At 39.5% G+C, this 17,101-nt stretch overlaps 1 protein-coding gene across 3 annotated transcripts in view; it reads left to right on the top strand.

Moving 5' to 3' along the window:
* Nucleotides 1-527: 527 nt before the first annotated feature.
* The window catches only part of agpat2 (1-acylglycerol-3-phosphate O-acyltransferase 2 (lysophosphatidic acid acyltransferase, beta)), a 38,187-nt gene continuing 21,613 nt past the window's right edge, over nt 528-17,101 (top strand). For 2 of the 3 annotated variants that reach the window (XM_063011923.1, XM_063011920.1), the window contains exons 1-3: nt 528-889; nt 15,700-15,833; nt 16,198-16,373. In XM_063011923.1, coding sequence (XP_062867993.1) covers nt 714-889; nt 15,700-15,833; nt 16,198-16,373 — 486 coding nt within the window. In that variant the 5' untranslated portion in view covers nt 528-713. Of the gene's footprint in view, nt 890-15,699; nt 15,834-16,197; nt 16,374-17,101 lie in introns of those variants that run through there. The other variant, XM_063011921.1, reaches the window with a different exon arrangement.

Here is a 17,101-nt window from a genome sequence, read left to right on the forward strand (position 1 = left end):
GACTACAGTCAGTAATTGTAGAACTACAAAGTGCTTCTATATGGTAAGTGGAGCTGATAAAATAAGACAGAGTGTAAAAACAGGGAGGTGGTTTTAATGTTATGGCTGATGGGTGTACATTTCCTAAAAGTTACAACATTTATATGTATAGTTAACAGCTTTTTTAGAACCACATATTCAAATTATTTTAAAGGAAAAAAAAAACAGGATAAAGTTGATGAAAAAAAAAAAAAAAAAGAACCAGACACCAAGCAGCAACATAAACTGCTGGATCGATCGCGACGATTAAAGCATTTCCAGATTGTTTTGGAAACTTCGAACCTCTCAGTTCTACAGCTGAGATCTAAAAGTTAATTTTAGTTCTTGCATATTATAAATTCAGTATTATTTTGCGTATGTGCTGCTTGTAGAACAGAGAGGAAGATGACGTTAAACATAAACAACGAGAACCCGGAAATGCACGAGAAGGGTCCGCGTGCTCCCCCAATTCTGGATTTGCCGTGTTCGTCGTACGATAGGAGGCTCCGAGTTCAGCACGTTTTAACCAACAGGATTTTGACTTGATAATTTCAGTTTTTTTTACACACCTCGCGGTTTTCTCTTCTGCTTGGATTGGTGTTTGCTTTTGGGGAGTGGAGTCCAGTGTAGGCGTCGCTTACGGTTTCTTTAGTGCTGACAGTGTGTGAGAGTAACTGAGTTGGAGAGGAGGCGGTATGGAGGTTCTCTGGATGCTACCGCTGCTCGTTGTGCCGGTCCTGTTTTGGACCAGCACCACGTTTGTGTTCTATTTTAAAAAATGTTTTTACATCGCTTATATGATGTTACTAGCCTTGATCGCTATTCCTATTTGTATACTGAAAAGCGGCGGAAGGGACATTGAAAATATGAGGTGAGTAATCGGTTGTTTTAGCTTTTATGCTATTACGGCATTGCTCCTTGCAGCTTGCCAGACTGCTAAATGCAGAGCTTCAATACAGGGCTTGATTTTAGTGCATCTTAGAGTCTTCGAGATACCAGTCGTTCTAGAATTCTCTTCATTATTTAATATCTGCCTGTATAAAACTTGAGGAGTCAAAGAGAGACGATAGCTGCCGTGAGTCATACCTTTATGTGACATACGTGCCATTTATAAAAATATTTTGGGGTGCTCAATGGCTGACATAACTGTTATGCATTATGTATCGATTACCGTACGGTTTTAAGTTCAGCTACATGTTCCAATCGGGCTTAATCGCAATGCTGGTTTAATAATTGTGCTAAGCTAAATCCTCAGTTATGGCCTTCGGGGCAGAGGTTTTCAACCTATCAATGCACTGCTTGTTTTAGTTTAATACCAAAACATATAATAGTACATAACGCACACGACCTGCAAATAAAATGACATATAGTTAAGGCTAACTGACCAGTGTATTTGTCCTTTCATCTCATGCTTGCAGGCTCTTGTTAGCTTATCACATTTTCATACTCTACGTTTACACCGATCAAGCTTAACATTATGACCACCTCCTTGTTTCTACACTCACTGTCCATTTTATCAGCTCCACTTACCATATAGAAGCACTTTGTAGTTCTATAATTACTGACTAGTCCATCTGTTTCTCTGCATGCTTTGTTAGCCCCCTTTCATGTAGTTCTTCAATGGTCAGGACTCTCCCAGGACCACTACAGAGTAGGTATTATTTGGGTGGTGGATTATTCTCAGCACTGCAGTTACAATGACATGGTGGTGGTGTGTTAGTGTGTGTTGTGCTGGTATGAGTGGATCAGATACAGCAGCTGATAGAGTTTTTAAACACCTCACTGTCACTGCTGGACTGAGAATAGTCCACCAACCAAAAATATCCAGCCAACACACCCACGGGCAGCGTCCTGTGACCACTGATGAAGGTCTAGAAGATGACCATCTCAAACAGCAGCAATAGATGAGCGATCGTCTCTGACTTTACATCTACAAGGTGGACCAACTAGGTATGAGTGTCTAATAGAGTGAACAGTGAGTGGACACAGTATTTAAAAGCTGATGTGTCTGATCCACTCATACCAGCACAACACACACTATGTCATTGTCACTGCAGTGCTGAGAATCATCCACCACCTAAATAATACCTGCTTTGTGGGGGTCCTGTGGGGGTCCTGACCATTGAAGAACAGGGTGAAAGCAGGCTAGAAAGGTATGTAGAGAAAAAGCTGGACTACAGTCTGTAATTGTAGACATACAAAGTGCTTCTATATGGTCAGTGGAGCTGATAAAATGGACAGTGAGTGTAGAAACAAGGAGGTGGTTTAAATGGTATGGCTGAATGGTGTATAACTGTGACATTAAGTGGAGAGAAGTTAAAGCAAATATGTCGGGGGTTCAGGTACAAATGAGCTCAGTGAGACCAAATACAGTCCAAATTTGGGATACTGTCTTATAGTAATATTTTGTACATAAGTCTCAAATTTGGTCCCAGTTGAACAAAGTAGGGTTGAGTTATTACCCAAAACAATTTATAAGCTCTGCCTGGATGGGTTGTTTAACATACTGTAGCTACACTCAGTTAAAAAAATATATTAATAATTTTTAACCAACATGGTGTATTCATCAGTTTTAGATGAAACTCAATCTCACAGGGATCAAGCTCACAGGGATACATTGGTAGAGTGTAACTGCATGAGTATACAATCAACAATTTAAGATATTTAGGTGTTTTAGTGTAGTGCCCCCAGTGGCTGATGTCTTTCATGTTTCGAAGGCTATTAAACGGTCCATAGTTGGAGATGCATTTTAAGTTTCGTGGTGATCTGCCAATTCTTTGGCGGTCAAATACTTCCTGCACTGTGTTTGGTCATAGTGGCCATGTATTTTTGGAAATGATACCAAGAGCATACAACTTGAGGGAGAATATGACACAGAAGCACTATGCCAAATTTCATGTCAATCTGAGTATCTTTGTTTGCGTAGCATCGTCTTGCATTGCGGTTACACACAATATTTTTTGTCATAGCCTTTGAACCTTTTATGGTATAAGCCTTTGAAGTTTAGTGACAATCGATGCCATGCTTTTTGAGTTAGAGCAGTATACACTGATCAGCCATAACATTAAAACCACCTCCTGGTTTCTGCACACACTGTAATTTAGGTGGTGGATGATTCTCAACACTGCAGTGACAATGACATGGTGGTGGCGTGTTAGTGTGTGTTGTGTTGGTATGAGTGGATCAGACACAGCAGACACATTTTTAAATACCGTGTCCACACACTGTCCACTCTATTAGACACTTCTACCTAGTTGGTCCACCTTGTAGATGTAAAGTCAAAGACGATCGCTCATCTATTGCTGCTGTTTGAGTTGGTCATCTTCTAGACCTTCATCAGTGGTCACAGGATGCTGCCCACGGGGCGCTATTGGCTGGATGTTTTTGTTTGGTGGACTATTCTCAGTCCAGCAGTGACAATGAGTTGTTAAAAACTTCATCAGCATTGCTGTGTCTTATCCACTCATACCAGCACAACACACACTAACACACAACCACCATGTTCCACCACCCAAATAATACCTACTCTGTAGTGGTCCTGTGGGGGTCCTGACCATTGAAGAACAGGGTGAAAGCAGGCTAAAAATGTATGTAGAGAAACAGATGGACTACAGTCTGTAATTGTAGAACTACAAAGTGCTTCTATATGGTAAGTGGAGCTAATAAAATGGAGAGTGAGTGTAGAAACAAGGAGGTGGTCGTAATGTTATGCCTCATCGGTTTATGTGTTCTTCATGTTTGGCTTGCTCTACTCATGTTTTAGTTTGGCATCTAGCAATGACATTTACATTTTCAGCATTTAGCAGACGCTTTTATCCAAAGCGACTTACACAGTGAGCGGAACACAATGAGCAATTGAGGGTTAAGGGTCTTGTTTAGGGACCCAACAGTGGCAACTTTTTTTTTTTGTGGTGGCGGGGCTTGAACCGGCAACCTTCTGTTTACTAGTCCAGTACCTTAACCACTGAGCTATCACTGGCCCATACAATGACATTGTATACAAATTCCAAACTTTTTTGTGATGTATAGTTTTCAACTGGTAATAAGCCTCATGGTTCTTGTGCCAGACAAACAACTGATTTCATATGGTCAGACAGTTCCAGTTTTAATCTGGGACAACCAGAATTCTGCAGGCCTATTTAAATTCCAGTCAACCTTTTCAGTGCTTCATTGTTAAGAGTGGCGTGTGTCAGAGAGTCAAACCATGAAGTTCTTGATTGTTAATTGTTGTTCTTTTGGTTGCTTTTGAAACATTTGTCCTAGCCTTCATCAGGTCATCCTCTTAAGTCCAACTCACCACGGTTGTAACACACCTTGAACATACCTCTCTGGCTGCTTATATAACACGAAGCTGATGAAGGGTCATTATTGAGTTTCCAAAGGTTCAGTCATGTTGCAACCCGTCTTTAGGACATGAAGACGAGCAGTAGATTAAGATCGTCAATATATTGTGGGGGTTAAATAATTGTGACATGGCAGTGTCAACAAAATATCCTGCTACTAGAGATGCAGATTTTTGTCCATTTTTATTAACAGATAACCGTCCATTATTAGTCAATGGTTGACTGATAATTGACAAGCTTATATTGTTCCATAGTATAAAACTTGAATGGATTTCATGTAAACCAGTCTTTATTTAATAATAAAAAACATAATGATCGTCTGGAATGTAAAACGGTAAGAATTACTCAGAACCATTCAAAATGTAAAGCAAGCGTTGAACAGTTCAATACAAAAGCTAACTTAAAATGCTTATCATAAACAGTATAGTTGCAATTGGTATATTAAAGTTTTTCCTGGCATCATTAGTGTAGTTATTATCAGATGATAAGAAGAATTTAAACTGGACCACGGTGCAAAATATTCATATCATTTTTCTAAACAAATAAAATTACATGCAGTTTCACATGTGCATAAGCTACCATGCAGTCAGAGTCAGTGCTGGCACAAGATATCTTCTCTGTTTGTAATTTTAATGTGTAATAGTTCTGTCGTTTATGATGCTATCAGATGAAATTTAAATGGAAAAATGTATCTGACAGCATTAACCAGACAATGACTTATTTGTGGGTTAAAGGTTAACTGGTTGATCATTAACGTCCCTATCTGCTATTACTACATCAGTCATTTTCTTTGTTGCTGTATTATTTCATTGACACAATTTAAAGCAAAATCTACCTCTGCAGAAACTTTTAAAGAGTTATGCGTCCTTATTTTTGGGGGGTGGTTATATATATTTTATAATGAAGTTTCATATGCAGAACAGTGTAGGACCACCAGGAAATCAAACCAGACTGGCCTAATACAAAATTACAGTTTTTCTATTTGTATAGCTGGTAAGCACCAGTCCAATGTCCAGTGCTAGATAATGCTTTTTACAACTAGTTAAGTAGCCCTTCAGTAGATGAATAGATACACAGATCAGCTATAATATTAAAACCACCTCCTTGTTTCTACACTCACTGTCCATTTTATCAGCTCCACTTACCACATAGAAGCACTTTGTAGTTCTACAATTATTGACTGTAGTCCATCTGTTTCTCTGCATGCTTTGTTAGCCCCCTTTCAGCCTGTTCTTCAATGGTCAGGACTCTCCCAGGACCACTACAGAGTAGGTATTATTTGGGTGGTGGATCATTCTCAGCACTGCAGTGACACTGACATGGTTGTGGTGTGTTAGTGTGTGTTGTGCTGGTATGAGTGGATCAGACACAGCAGCACTGATGGAGTTTTTAAACACCTCACTGTCACTGCTGGACTGAGAATAGTCCACCAATCAAAAATATATCCAGCCACAGCACAGGGCAGCGTTCTGTGACCACTGATGAAGGTCTAGAAGATGACCAACTCAAACAGCAGCAATAGATGAGCGATCGTCTCTGACTGTACATCTACAAGGTGGACCAACTAGGTAGGAGTGAATAATAGAGTGGACAGTAGGAGTGAATAATAGAGTGGACAGTGAGTGGACATGGTATTTAAAAACTCCATCAGCGCTGCTGTGTCTGATCCACTCATACCAGTACAACAAACACTAACATGTCACCACCATGTCATTGTCACTGCAGTGCTGAGAATGATCCACCACCCAAATAATACCTGTGGGGGTCCTGACCGTTGAAGAACAGGGTGAAAGCAGGCTAAAAATGTATGTAGAGAAACAGATGGACTACAGTCATTAATTGTAGAACTTCAAAGTGCTTCTATATGGTAAGTGGAGCTGATAAAATGGAGAGTGAGTGTAGAAACAAGGAGGTGGTTTTAATGTTATGGCTGATCAGTGTAATTTTTTTTATTATTAAACTTTATTACATAATGTAAGTAGTTGCTATGTAAGTCACACATCGTGTTTACAAGTCCTTTGTGTTTACAGACATCACACAGTTACACATACATAGTGAGATTACATAACTGCAAGTGAGAATGGGGGTAGCACTTTCTTCTCACTGTAAGAAGGTCCTGGGTTTGATTTACAGGTGGAGCGATCTGTGTAGTTTGTATGTTCTCCCAGTGTCTGCATGGGTTTTCCCCGGGAGCTTCAGTTTCCTCTTACAGTAAATTGGAGATTTAAAAGTGTCTCTGATGGTGATGGAACTTGAACTCATCTTGTGTGTTGTATCAATATCTGTCCTTTATGAATGTAACCAAACATAAATAAATTAATGAATGAATAAATAACGAAAGAGAATGCAGGAGACAAACTAGAATGGTTGTGACCTATGGTGTGTGGCTCATTGTCTTAAAGATAATATACTATTGTTTACATGACAGACTAGGTACAGGGTAGCACGCTGGGAGCAGACATTGTGGTGCAGCCAACAGAAATATCCTATTAATATGGGGTTGCCTGCCCTATTTCTAAGTATTTCTAATTGGAATAAAAATTCTATACATTTCTTTTAACTGATAAAATTTCATGGTCGACAGTGAAACACTCCTCACACCACAGGCACCGATATTAAATGAAGGATCCTTACATAAAGGCACGATTTGTTTATTTTTTTCCATTTTAGAATTATTATAATTTCAATAAATGTTAAAATGTATATGTTTTTACCACTGCTTTATCCTGGTCAGCAATGCAGTGGGTCCAGCTTTGTCGAAATGCGTTGCGAAACATCGAGCAGGATGCCTCGGCCATTGAGACGTAGTCAATCATTGAATCACTGACCGTGAACGGAAACAGTTCGGCATTCAGAATGTAGGTTTTAAATAGAGTGAGTAGTAAACAGTTAATTACAAGGGCTAACTATATAATCAAAGAATATAGATGTGGTCAGTATTTTAAAGCTTCTTGTCAACCTTAAAGTATATATATTACAAGATGATAAGTGTGTAATAGTTCCAGCATTCATGATTCAAATTTTTCTTGCATAAAGTTTTTTCTTGTTTCGATTAGAAATGCAGTGTTATACACATTGCTGGCTCATGGCACACTGTGGGTGGGTGAGGTCTCAAATCAGGTGTCAGCTGTTGAAAAATAAATTCAAATGACTGTTTGAACGTACATCATTGAGTGAACCATGACATCTTTGTTGGTTATTGGTTAACCAGTTAATCATTATCATCCATATTTTATTCCAAGTCAATAGCCTTTTTTGAAAACTGAATATGCTAATTGAAAGTAGATGCAGCGAGTATCTCAAAGGTACTTCCAATGGCATTAGCTACTGTAATCAAATAAGTAGTTAAGTCGCATCTTTCTATGGGACCGTGAGGCCAATTTTTTTTGTCAAAACACATATCCACATGTACAGTATTTAATATAATTGTTACATGCATTTAGATTTAAATGCACATTTTTCCCTTTTTCTTCCAATTTTAGCCAGTCAGTTAGTCTTCAGCTGCTGGGGACCCCAATCATGGCCGAGGAGGATATTTTTGCCTGACTCTCTCTCTCTCTCTCTCTCTCTCTCTCTCTCTCGCTCTCTCTCTCTCGCTCTCTCTCTCTCGCGCGTGCGCGTTCAATCTCCGTGCTCCTCCATTTCTGTACAGGTCCCTTGGGCTGCTAACCAGGGTTCTTACACAGTTTTGAAGACCCCATCACCTTTCTAGTCCGGTCTTTTACCACCCAGCAGACTAGTGGCCAATTTTGTCTGCTGCAGACACTGCCATTTGTGCCAACTATGGGGTGCCCGACTGACAGAGCTGAGATTAGAAGAAAAGTAATTTTTTTAACCAATCTATTAGATCTTGCAGCCTGTTCAGGGTTAGTGCATGTGGAAACCTAAACATTGGGCTGTAATGAGATGACAAGAATTCTGTTTGAGGCATATTAATGTTACTCAAGGACATCTGTAATAATAAACACAGTGGGGTGGGGGGTGCTTGAGAGATGCAGTGTTCTAATATACTAGCCCACCACTAGTGTTTTGTTACACTTTTTAACTTGTGCTTCAGTTGCCAGCCCTGACGTTCTCCTAATATATTTTGAATATGACCTTTATTATTGCATGATGCTTCCACCTTGCTTCACAGATGTTTTGGAATTGTTGTACAGTGTCTTTTTTTCCTTTAAAACCTTGTCCATTTCTTACTAAAATAGACTTTTACTTTATCTGTCAGCTGATATTTATTCCAGAAGCACAGGCCTTTTGCAAACTATCTTTATTTTTGACTTAAGGTTGTGTTTATACTTTATAGTTTGATTCCCTTGGTCCCTGGACCAACCAAGAAAATGATACGTTGATACATTTTAGTCCAGATTTAGGCATATTTTGTGAACCAGACGTTGTGCAGCAGACTTTTCTGTAATGCAGTACATTAAGAATGGTCAATGTGGGCCGCTCTGGTGGCGCAGCGGTAAAAAGACACGCTGCAACCAGGGCTGGATTCTGAGTACGTGGTATCGAATCCAGCTCTGCTCTACCGGTTCGAAGCTGAGTGGCTGTATGGGCAACGATTGGCCGGTTGCTCAGTTGGGGGGGTGGGACAAAGAACCGGATGTGGGTCTCTCTCTGTCAGAATGCGATTACGACCTCTGCCGGCTGAATAGAGGCGCCTGCACAAGAGATGAGGAAGAGTGCCCTCCGCATGCAACGCTAGGTGGCGCCAAACTCATCAATGTGTGGGTGGCAAAAATGCATCTGGCTGCTGCTCATGTTTCGGAGGGGATATGGGTTAGCTTCGATCTCCTCGGTCAGGGCAGGGTTCGGCATAGACAGAGAGGAAGCACAATGCAAATTGAACAATTGGATGCGCTAAAGGGGGAGAAAAAGGAAAAAAAAAAAAAGAATGGTCAATGTGTGTGCTTGCATATTGAATTCATTTTGTCTCTTTGGGGTTTCCACAATCGATGGAAAAGTGTATTTGGGCCAACACTCTCTTTCTGTTTTCTGTGTTGTGCTTTGAAACAAACATTAAAGTACAGTTCTGTTCCTCGTAACTCTGTGACAATACACTTTATTTCCTACTTTATGAGTTCAGCGAACCATTAATATGTTCAGTTACAGTCAGAAAAATACACCACGCTGGGCTCAATGCACATATCTGGGTTGTGTATACCTGGTGGTTATTTTACTGAAATTCCTCTGCTGCACATAAAAGAAGGTACTCTGTTCTCCTGCTGCATGTTTAGTGTCGCATCTTGTGACATCATTTACTGTGGTTCATTTAGATGCCTTTGGTTTGTATTGTGTACACTTAAACGCACCAGAATTTGTTTAGAAATGGATCGGGGCCCCCCTTGCTCATGTGCTGTCATTCCACGTATTTGGCATGTACCAAAGTTCAAAAGGAAGTGTTCACACTTACTGTAACATTAACAGAGCAGTCTCACCAGGGTTCATTCGAACTGACTCAAAGCTGACAAGTATAAACACAACTTTAAGGTGTGAGAGCAGTAGTTTCTTTCATTGTTTTGCTTTAGTATATGTAATTCAAATGCTGGCTCATACATTAACACAGTTAATCTGATTATACAGTTTAAATTTACTGCACAGAAAAATTTGGCTCTGCTGTTTTTTTGTCTAGTATCATCACACATGACTGCTTTACTGTACATATGTGCAGGGCTTTTATATAATAATAATAAACTATAATAATAATAACAAAAGAGGGTCCTTTCAGACTTCAACACAAGGCACTAAATTCTTCATTTAGAATCTCTGTTCTGTTTATGGATATATTTTCTCAAGTTCTGCACCTCATGCTTTCCGTTTTCTCTCTGTGTTGAACCCAACTGGAGAAAAAAATGTGTGTCCTTTAATGTCATTGCTTGATCACGTATCCACCACCAGACCTGTAGCCAAGTGTCTGTAGTCATTCATTTGATTGAAGGCGTCAGCATCCCGTCATGCAAATGCTCCTGAGTGATCTCCCCAAAGAATAAGAGGGGGTGTAGATTTACCTGAGCTTCCCAGGGTCAAAGGAATTTTCCTTATCTGGCACATAGCATCACAGTGTTTTCTAACAGCACAAGGATACTGTGTTGTGCTATAGGAGAAGCATAATCGCACATTAGTTACAGTATGGTTACATTTAGATGTGTACTGTATTGTACTGTAGGTAATAGGTGATAGCAAAGGAGCTTTAGTAGCAACTAGAGTGAAAAAGCTTTCTAAATTTCTAATGTGCTCCAAACATTAATTTACGATAATAATAAAGAGGTAGGAACAAAGCCATTTAGTGTTTAATTTAAAAGACTTGCAGGATGACCTAAAACAGCAGAAACAACAGTTTAAAATAAAGATATTCAATAAGCTGCACAACAGTCGTCTTTGCTTCAACACGCAAAACTCCACTGCTTAAAAAAAAAAAGAACAGAGCCTGTCTAAAATGTGGACACAAATGTTCAGATAAATTCAAACAAATGACTGATACAAAAGAAATAAAATTGGTAGTTACAGTGGGGTCAAAAAGTATTTAGTCAGCCACTGATTGTGCAGGTTCTCCTACTTAGAAAGATGAGAGAGGTCTGTATATTTCATCATAGGTACACTTTAACTATGAGAGACAAAATGAGAAAAAAAATCCAGGAAATCACATTGTAGGATTTTTAAAGAATTTATTCGTAAATTATGGTGGAAAATAAGTATTTGGTCAATAACAAACAAGCAAGATTTCTGGCTCTCACAGACCTGTAACTTATTCTTTAAGAAGCTCTTCTGTCCTCCACTCGTTACCTGTATTAATGGCACCTGTTTGACCTCGTTATCTGTATAAAAGACACCTGTCCACAGCCTCAAACAGTCAGACTCCAAACTCAACCATGGCCAAGACCAAAGAGCTGTCGAAGGACACCAGGAAGAAAATTGTAGACTTGCACCAGGCTGGGAAGAGTGAATCTACAATAGGCAAGCAGGTTGGTGTGAATAAATCAACTGTGGGAGCAATTGTAAGAAAATGGAAGACATACAAGACCATTGATAATCTCCCTTGGGGTCAAGATCTCATCCCGTGGGGTCAAAATGATCATGAGAACGGTGAGCAAAAATCCCAGAACTACACGGAGGGACCTGATGAATGACCTGCAGAGAGCTGGGACCAAAGTAACAAAGGCTACCATCAGTATGCACACTACGCCGAGAGGGACTCAAATCCTGCAGTGCCAGGCGTGTCCCCCTGCTTAAGCCAGTACATGTCCAGGCCCGTCTGATGTTTGCCAGAGAGCATATGGATGATCCAGAAGAGGATTGGGAGAATATCATGTGGTCAGATGAAACCAAAATGGAACTTTTTGGTAAAAACTCAACTCGTCGTGTTTGGAGGAAGAAGAAAAACCCAAGAACACCATACCTACTGTGAAGCATGGTGGTGGAAACATCATGCTTTGGGGCTGTTTTTCTGCAAAGGGGACAGGGCGACTGATCCGTGTTAAGGGAAGAATGAACGGGGCCATGTATCGTGAGATTTTAAGCCAAAACCTCCTTCCATCAGTGAGAGCATTGAAGATGGAACGTGGCTGGGTCTTCCAGCATGACAATGATCCCAAACACACCGCTCGGGCAACGAAGGAGTGGCTCCGTAAAAAGCATTTCAAGGCCCTGGAGTGGCCTAGCCAGTCTCCAGACCTCAACCCCATAGAAAATTTGTGGAGTCCGTGTTGCCCAGCGACAGCCCCAAAACATCACTGCTCTAGAGGAGATCTGCATGGAGGAATGGGCCAAAATACCAGCTACAGTGTGTGCAAACCTGGTGAAGACTTACAGGAAACGTTTGGCCTCTGTCATTGCCAACAAAGGTTATGTTACAAAGTATTGAGTTGAACTTTTGTTATTGACCAAATACTTATTTTTCACCATAATTTACAAATAAATTCTTTAAAAATCCTACAATGTGATTTCCTGGATTTTTTTTTCTCATTTTGTCTCTCATAGTTGAAGTGTACCTATGATGAAAATTACAGACCTCTCTCATCTTTCTAAGTAGGAGAACTTGCACAATCAGTGGCTGACTAAATACTTTTTGGCCCCACTGTATTTAGCTTGTCATGTTGGTGACAAGTGTTGTAAGCATTGTCTTTATTTACTTTATTAAGCAGTATAGAGGTGGGAGCATAATCAGTGCAAAGTGAAAGAGGTGGGACTTATGAAGAGTTTTTTTTTTTAAACACAACTTTCAAGTCTAACTCTCTGTGGGCTTTACTGGTTTTGTTTTTAATTTAATTTCCATAAACTGCTTTATTTTGGTTAGGGTTTAGGCAGATCCGGGTCTGCTGGGAAACGCTTGACTCTAGACAGGAATATCCTGGACAGGGTGTCAGTCCATCACAGTGTTTCGGCAAACACCCTTCTTTGACAGCCCAAGCATCTTAATGTGAACACCTAGCCTGCCGATAGCTGAGATTTGAGCCCTAGTGGTGATAGGCTTCCATAAACTGCTGCACCTGAGTGTGTGCATATTTTATTACTTTATTTGTTTTATATTTAACTCTTTTTTTAGTCACGTGATAAAAAAAGCAATAACCAGAACGCAAGTGGAGCTTTATTTTTCCTTTTTCAAAATGGTCATTTTGAGTTTGATACATTTTGTACATGATACATTTTATGGGTTTGTTTTTACCCTTTAGCTTATTTGCAGTGTATTTATCAATTTTTGCCTGTAAAAGCCCACAATCATACACTAATGTGTTTGGACAAAAGTGTAATTTGTAGTCATACAGTATGTGAATTAAAACCCTTCTGGGTTTATAAATGCTTTTTGATCAGATAATATTACACTCCATAGTAATAATGCAATGTCAACATAAACATTTGTGAGCTTCATTTATCTATGGAAACCATAAAAATAAAAGCTCCATATTTGCTCTGATCTGATCTGAAGTGTTTTATTGTGGGTTCTAGTAGGTTATCCAGTTGTACAGTGGTGTTTATCCCAAACAGCTGGGATTCTCCACGTATCACAGCTAACAAAAAAAATGGTTGTACCGTACACATGTATATGTGACACGTAGGTGGGTAACATGACTTTTAAATTTTACTGTAATTCTAATTGTACTGTAATGTGTTTTCCTCCAAAAAAATTGTGGTCACTTATGTAAGATGGAATGTTTTATGTGACAGTTTTACTTTTAGATGAAATATGTTTTTTATTTTGTCTCTTAAACATGCAAAATCTCTTGTGGTGTGATTAATTAAAATGAAGTACAAAATTTTAACATCAGTAACCCCTGTAACTGTTAATAAATGCTTTTAGCATTACTTTATACATATTTACTTTTCCACTATAGGGTTTTAAAATGCACAAGACTCCTACAATAATAATCACAGTAAATAAAGTGTTTAGCTATAAAAAGAATATATCAATATTTTAAATTATTATTACATATTCTTTATTTTAGTGTAATGTGATTTCTCACAGCAAGCTGTTCTTTCCTTGCTTTATAAAAAAGCTAGTAAAATGGTGGATACTTAGCAAACACTAGCAGTTAAGGAGACTTTAGTATTAAAATTTATAATAAAATCCTTATGAAAATGGATTTTGTTTTAAAAAAATGGTTAACTCCATTTAAAATTCTGTTTTACCTTCATTTGTCAAATACAGTATCTCACAAAAGTGAGTACACCCCTCACATTTCTGCAAATATTTTATTATATCTTTTCATGGGACAACACTATAGAAATGAAACTTGGATATAACTTAGAGTAGTCAGTGTACAGCTTGTATAGCAGTGTAGATTTACTGTCTTCTGAAAATAACAACACACAGCCATTCATGTCTAAATAGCTGGCAACACAAGTGAGTACACCTCACAGTGAACATGTCCAAATTGTGCCCAAAGTGTCAATATTTTGTGTGCTCACCATTATTATCCAGCACTGCCTTAACCCTCTTGGGCATGGAATTCACCAGAGCTGCTACTGGAATCCTCTTCTTCTCCTCCATGATGACATCACAGAGCTGGTGGATGTTAGACACCTTGCGCTCCTCCACCTTCCACTTGAGGATGCCCCACAGGTGCTCAATTAGGTTTAGTCCATCACCTTTACCTTCAGCTTCCTTCAACAAGGCAGTTGTCATCTTGGGATGTGTTTGGGGTCGTTATTGTTTTGGAAAACTGCCATGCAGCCCAGTTTCTGAAGGGAGGGGATCATGCTCTGTTTCAGAATGTCATAGTACATGTTGGAATTCATGTTTCCCTCAATGAACCACAGCTCCCCAGTGCCAGCAGCACTCATGCAGCCCAAGACCATGATGCTACCACCACCATTCTTGACTGTAGGCAAGAGACAGTTGTCTTGGTACTCCTCACCAGGGCGCTGCCACACATGCTTAACACCATCTGAGCCAAACGATGGTCTTGTCAGACCACAGGGCATTCCAGTAGTCCATGTTCTTGGACTGCTTGTCTTCAGCAAACTGTTTCTTGTTCATCAGCTTCAGAAGAGGCTTCCTTCTGGGATAACGGCCATGCAGACCGAGTTGATGCAGTGTGCGACATATGGTCTCAGCACTGACAGGCTGACCTCCCACTTCTTCAACCTCTGCAGCAATGCTGGCAGCACTTATGTGTCTATTTTTTAAGCCAACCTCTGGATATGATGCTGAACACGTGGACTCAACTTTGGTTGACCCTGGCGAGGCCTGTTCTGAGTGGAACCTGTCCTGGAAAACCACTGTACGACCTTGGCCACGTGCTGTAGCTCAGTTTCAGGGTGTTAGCAATCTTCTTATAGCCCAGGCCATCTTTGTGGAGAGCAACAATTCTATTTCTCACATCCTCAGAGAGTTATTTGCCATGAGGTGCCATGTTGAATATCCAGTGGCCAGTATGAGAAAATTGTACCCAAAACACCAAATTTAACAGTCCTGCTCCCCAATCACACCTGGAACCTTGACACATGACCCCAGGGAGGGACAACGACACAATTAGGCACAATTTGGACATGTTCACTGTGGGGTGTACTCACTTGTGTTGCCAGCTATTTAGACATTAATGGCTGTGTGTTGAGTTATTTTCAGAAGACAGTAAATCTATACTGCTATACAAGCTGTACACTGACCACTCTTAAGTTATATCCAAGTCTCATTTCTATAGTGTTGTCCGATGAAAATATATAATAAAATATTTGCAGAAATGTGAGGGGTGTACTTACTTTTTTGAGATACTGTATTCATGGATATATGACAAATAAAGGCCTTCCATTCCATCCAGATATTCTTAATTCTTTATGTGAAAGGTTATTTTAGACAATAATTAATTCTAATAATGTCAAATGTGTTCTTAATTTTGTGTTGTAGGATTATTCGCTTCTTGGTGCGCCATGTAAAGTATTTCTTGGGGCTGCGATTTGAGGTCAGCGGCTGGGAGCACCTGCAGACTGAGGGGTCTTACGTCGTCATTTCCAATCATCAGTCATCTCTTGATGTGCTGGGTACACACACTCAAACACAAACATAATAATGCACCTATGCATATGCATTACATTTGCAGATCACCTGCAGTAATGCTTTTAATGCTTCCATCTCTCTATGTTATTTGGGGTATAGTGTTTTTAAAGTCATACGTGCAAGCCTTCTATCTTAAAACATGAGCTGAATTATTAAAAGAGTGTTCTGATTGGTCTAAACGCTTATGTGCAAATATAGACACACTTTTAGTATAAAGTCAAAGTAAATATATTTAATTAAAGTAAACTAAGTAACACATACGTAAACATGCTATAAGTGTAAACGTACAAGTAAAAAATAACAATGTAAGTTGAAGAGGTGCTGTGTCTTCTCTGTCATCACTTGCAGGCCTGATGGAGGTTCTACCTGACCGCTGTACCACCATTGCTAAGAAGGAACTGCTGTGGGCAGGCACAGTGGGCTTGGCTTGCTGGCTGGGTGGCATTGTCTTCATTAATCGCAAGAAGACTAGCGATGCCAAGGGTGTCATGGCTGACACTGCCAAGATCATGCTGCATGATAAGGTGTGTATCATCAATACTTAATTTAAAGGTGTGTGTTGTAATATATCGAAAAATAATTGTAAAAGAGAAAAGAACACATTCACTACAGTCATTGTTGAAAAAAGGACATGAACAGGTATAAACACAAGCAGGATGTGACAAGTGCTCGCATGTTTACACATGCTCTCTGAAGCAGGGTCGAAATGCCGCATAAACAGTTTCAGGAACAGTTTTCACTGTTGACAGTGAAAGATAAGAGGCAAATAACATGGGGGAAAGAGCCTTTGCTTGTACTCATTTGTTAATACTTTGCCTGTTGTAGAAAATTTCTAATAAAATTTTGAAAACAAACTAGTGGGTGGCACAGTGGCACTGCAGGTACTGTTGGTGCAAGGCAATTTTTAAGTTAATAATGACCTACACTACCAGTCAGAAGTTTTATAACGCTTTCATGTTTTCCAGTTTTTATTGATATGTATTAAGTCAGTGTAAGTCCAGTGAATGTCCTGAAAACATACAAAGATAGTTGCTATATGCCAATAAGAGTAGAGTTTAGCTAACCAAAAACTTAAAAAGGGTGTCAATGTCATTTGTAACAAAATGTTTTATTAATGAAGTAGTTGTACAACGCTGGATGTTGATTACGAACTTATAGGTATTTTGCAGCAATAGAAGTAAATCAGGATTTAAAAGTCCATGCAGACAATTTCTACAGATGTCTCAAACATTGCTGATTACTTTCAAACTCC

The sequence above is a fragment of the Trichomycterus rosablanca genome, chromosome 16 (assembly GCF_030014385.1).
Source record: "Trichomycterus rosablanca isolate fTriRos1 chromosome 16, fTriRos1.hap1, whole genome shotgun sequence".
Taxonomy (NCBI): Eukaryota; Metazoa; Chordata; class Actinopteri; order Siluriformes; family Trichomycteridae; genus Trichomycterus; species Trichomycterus rosablanca.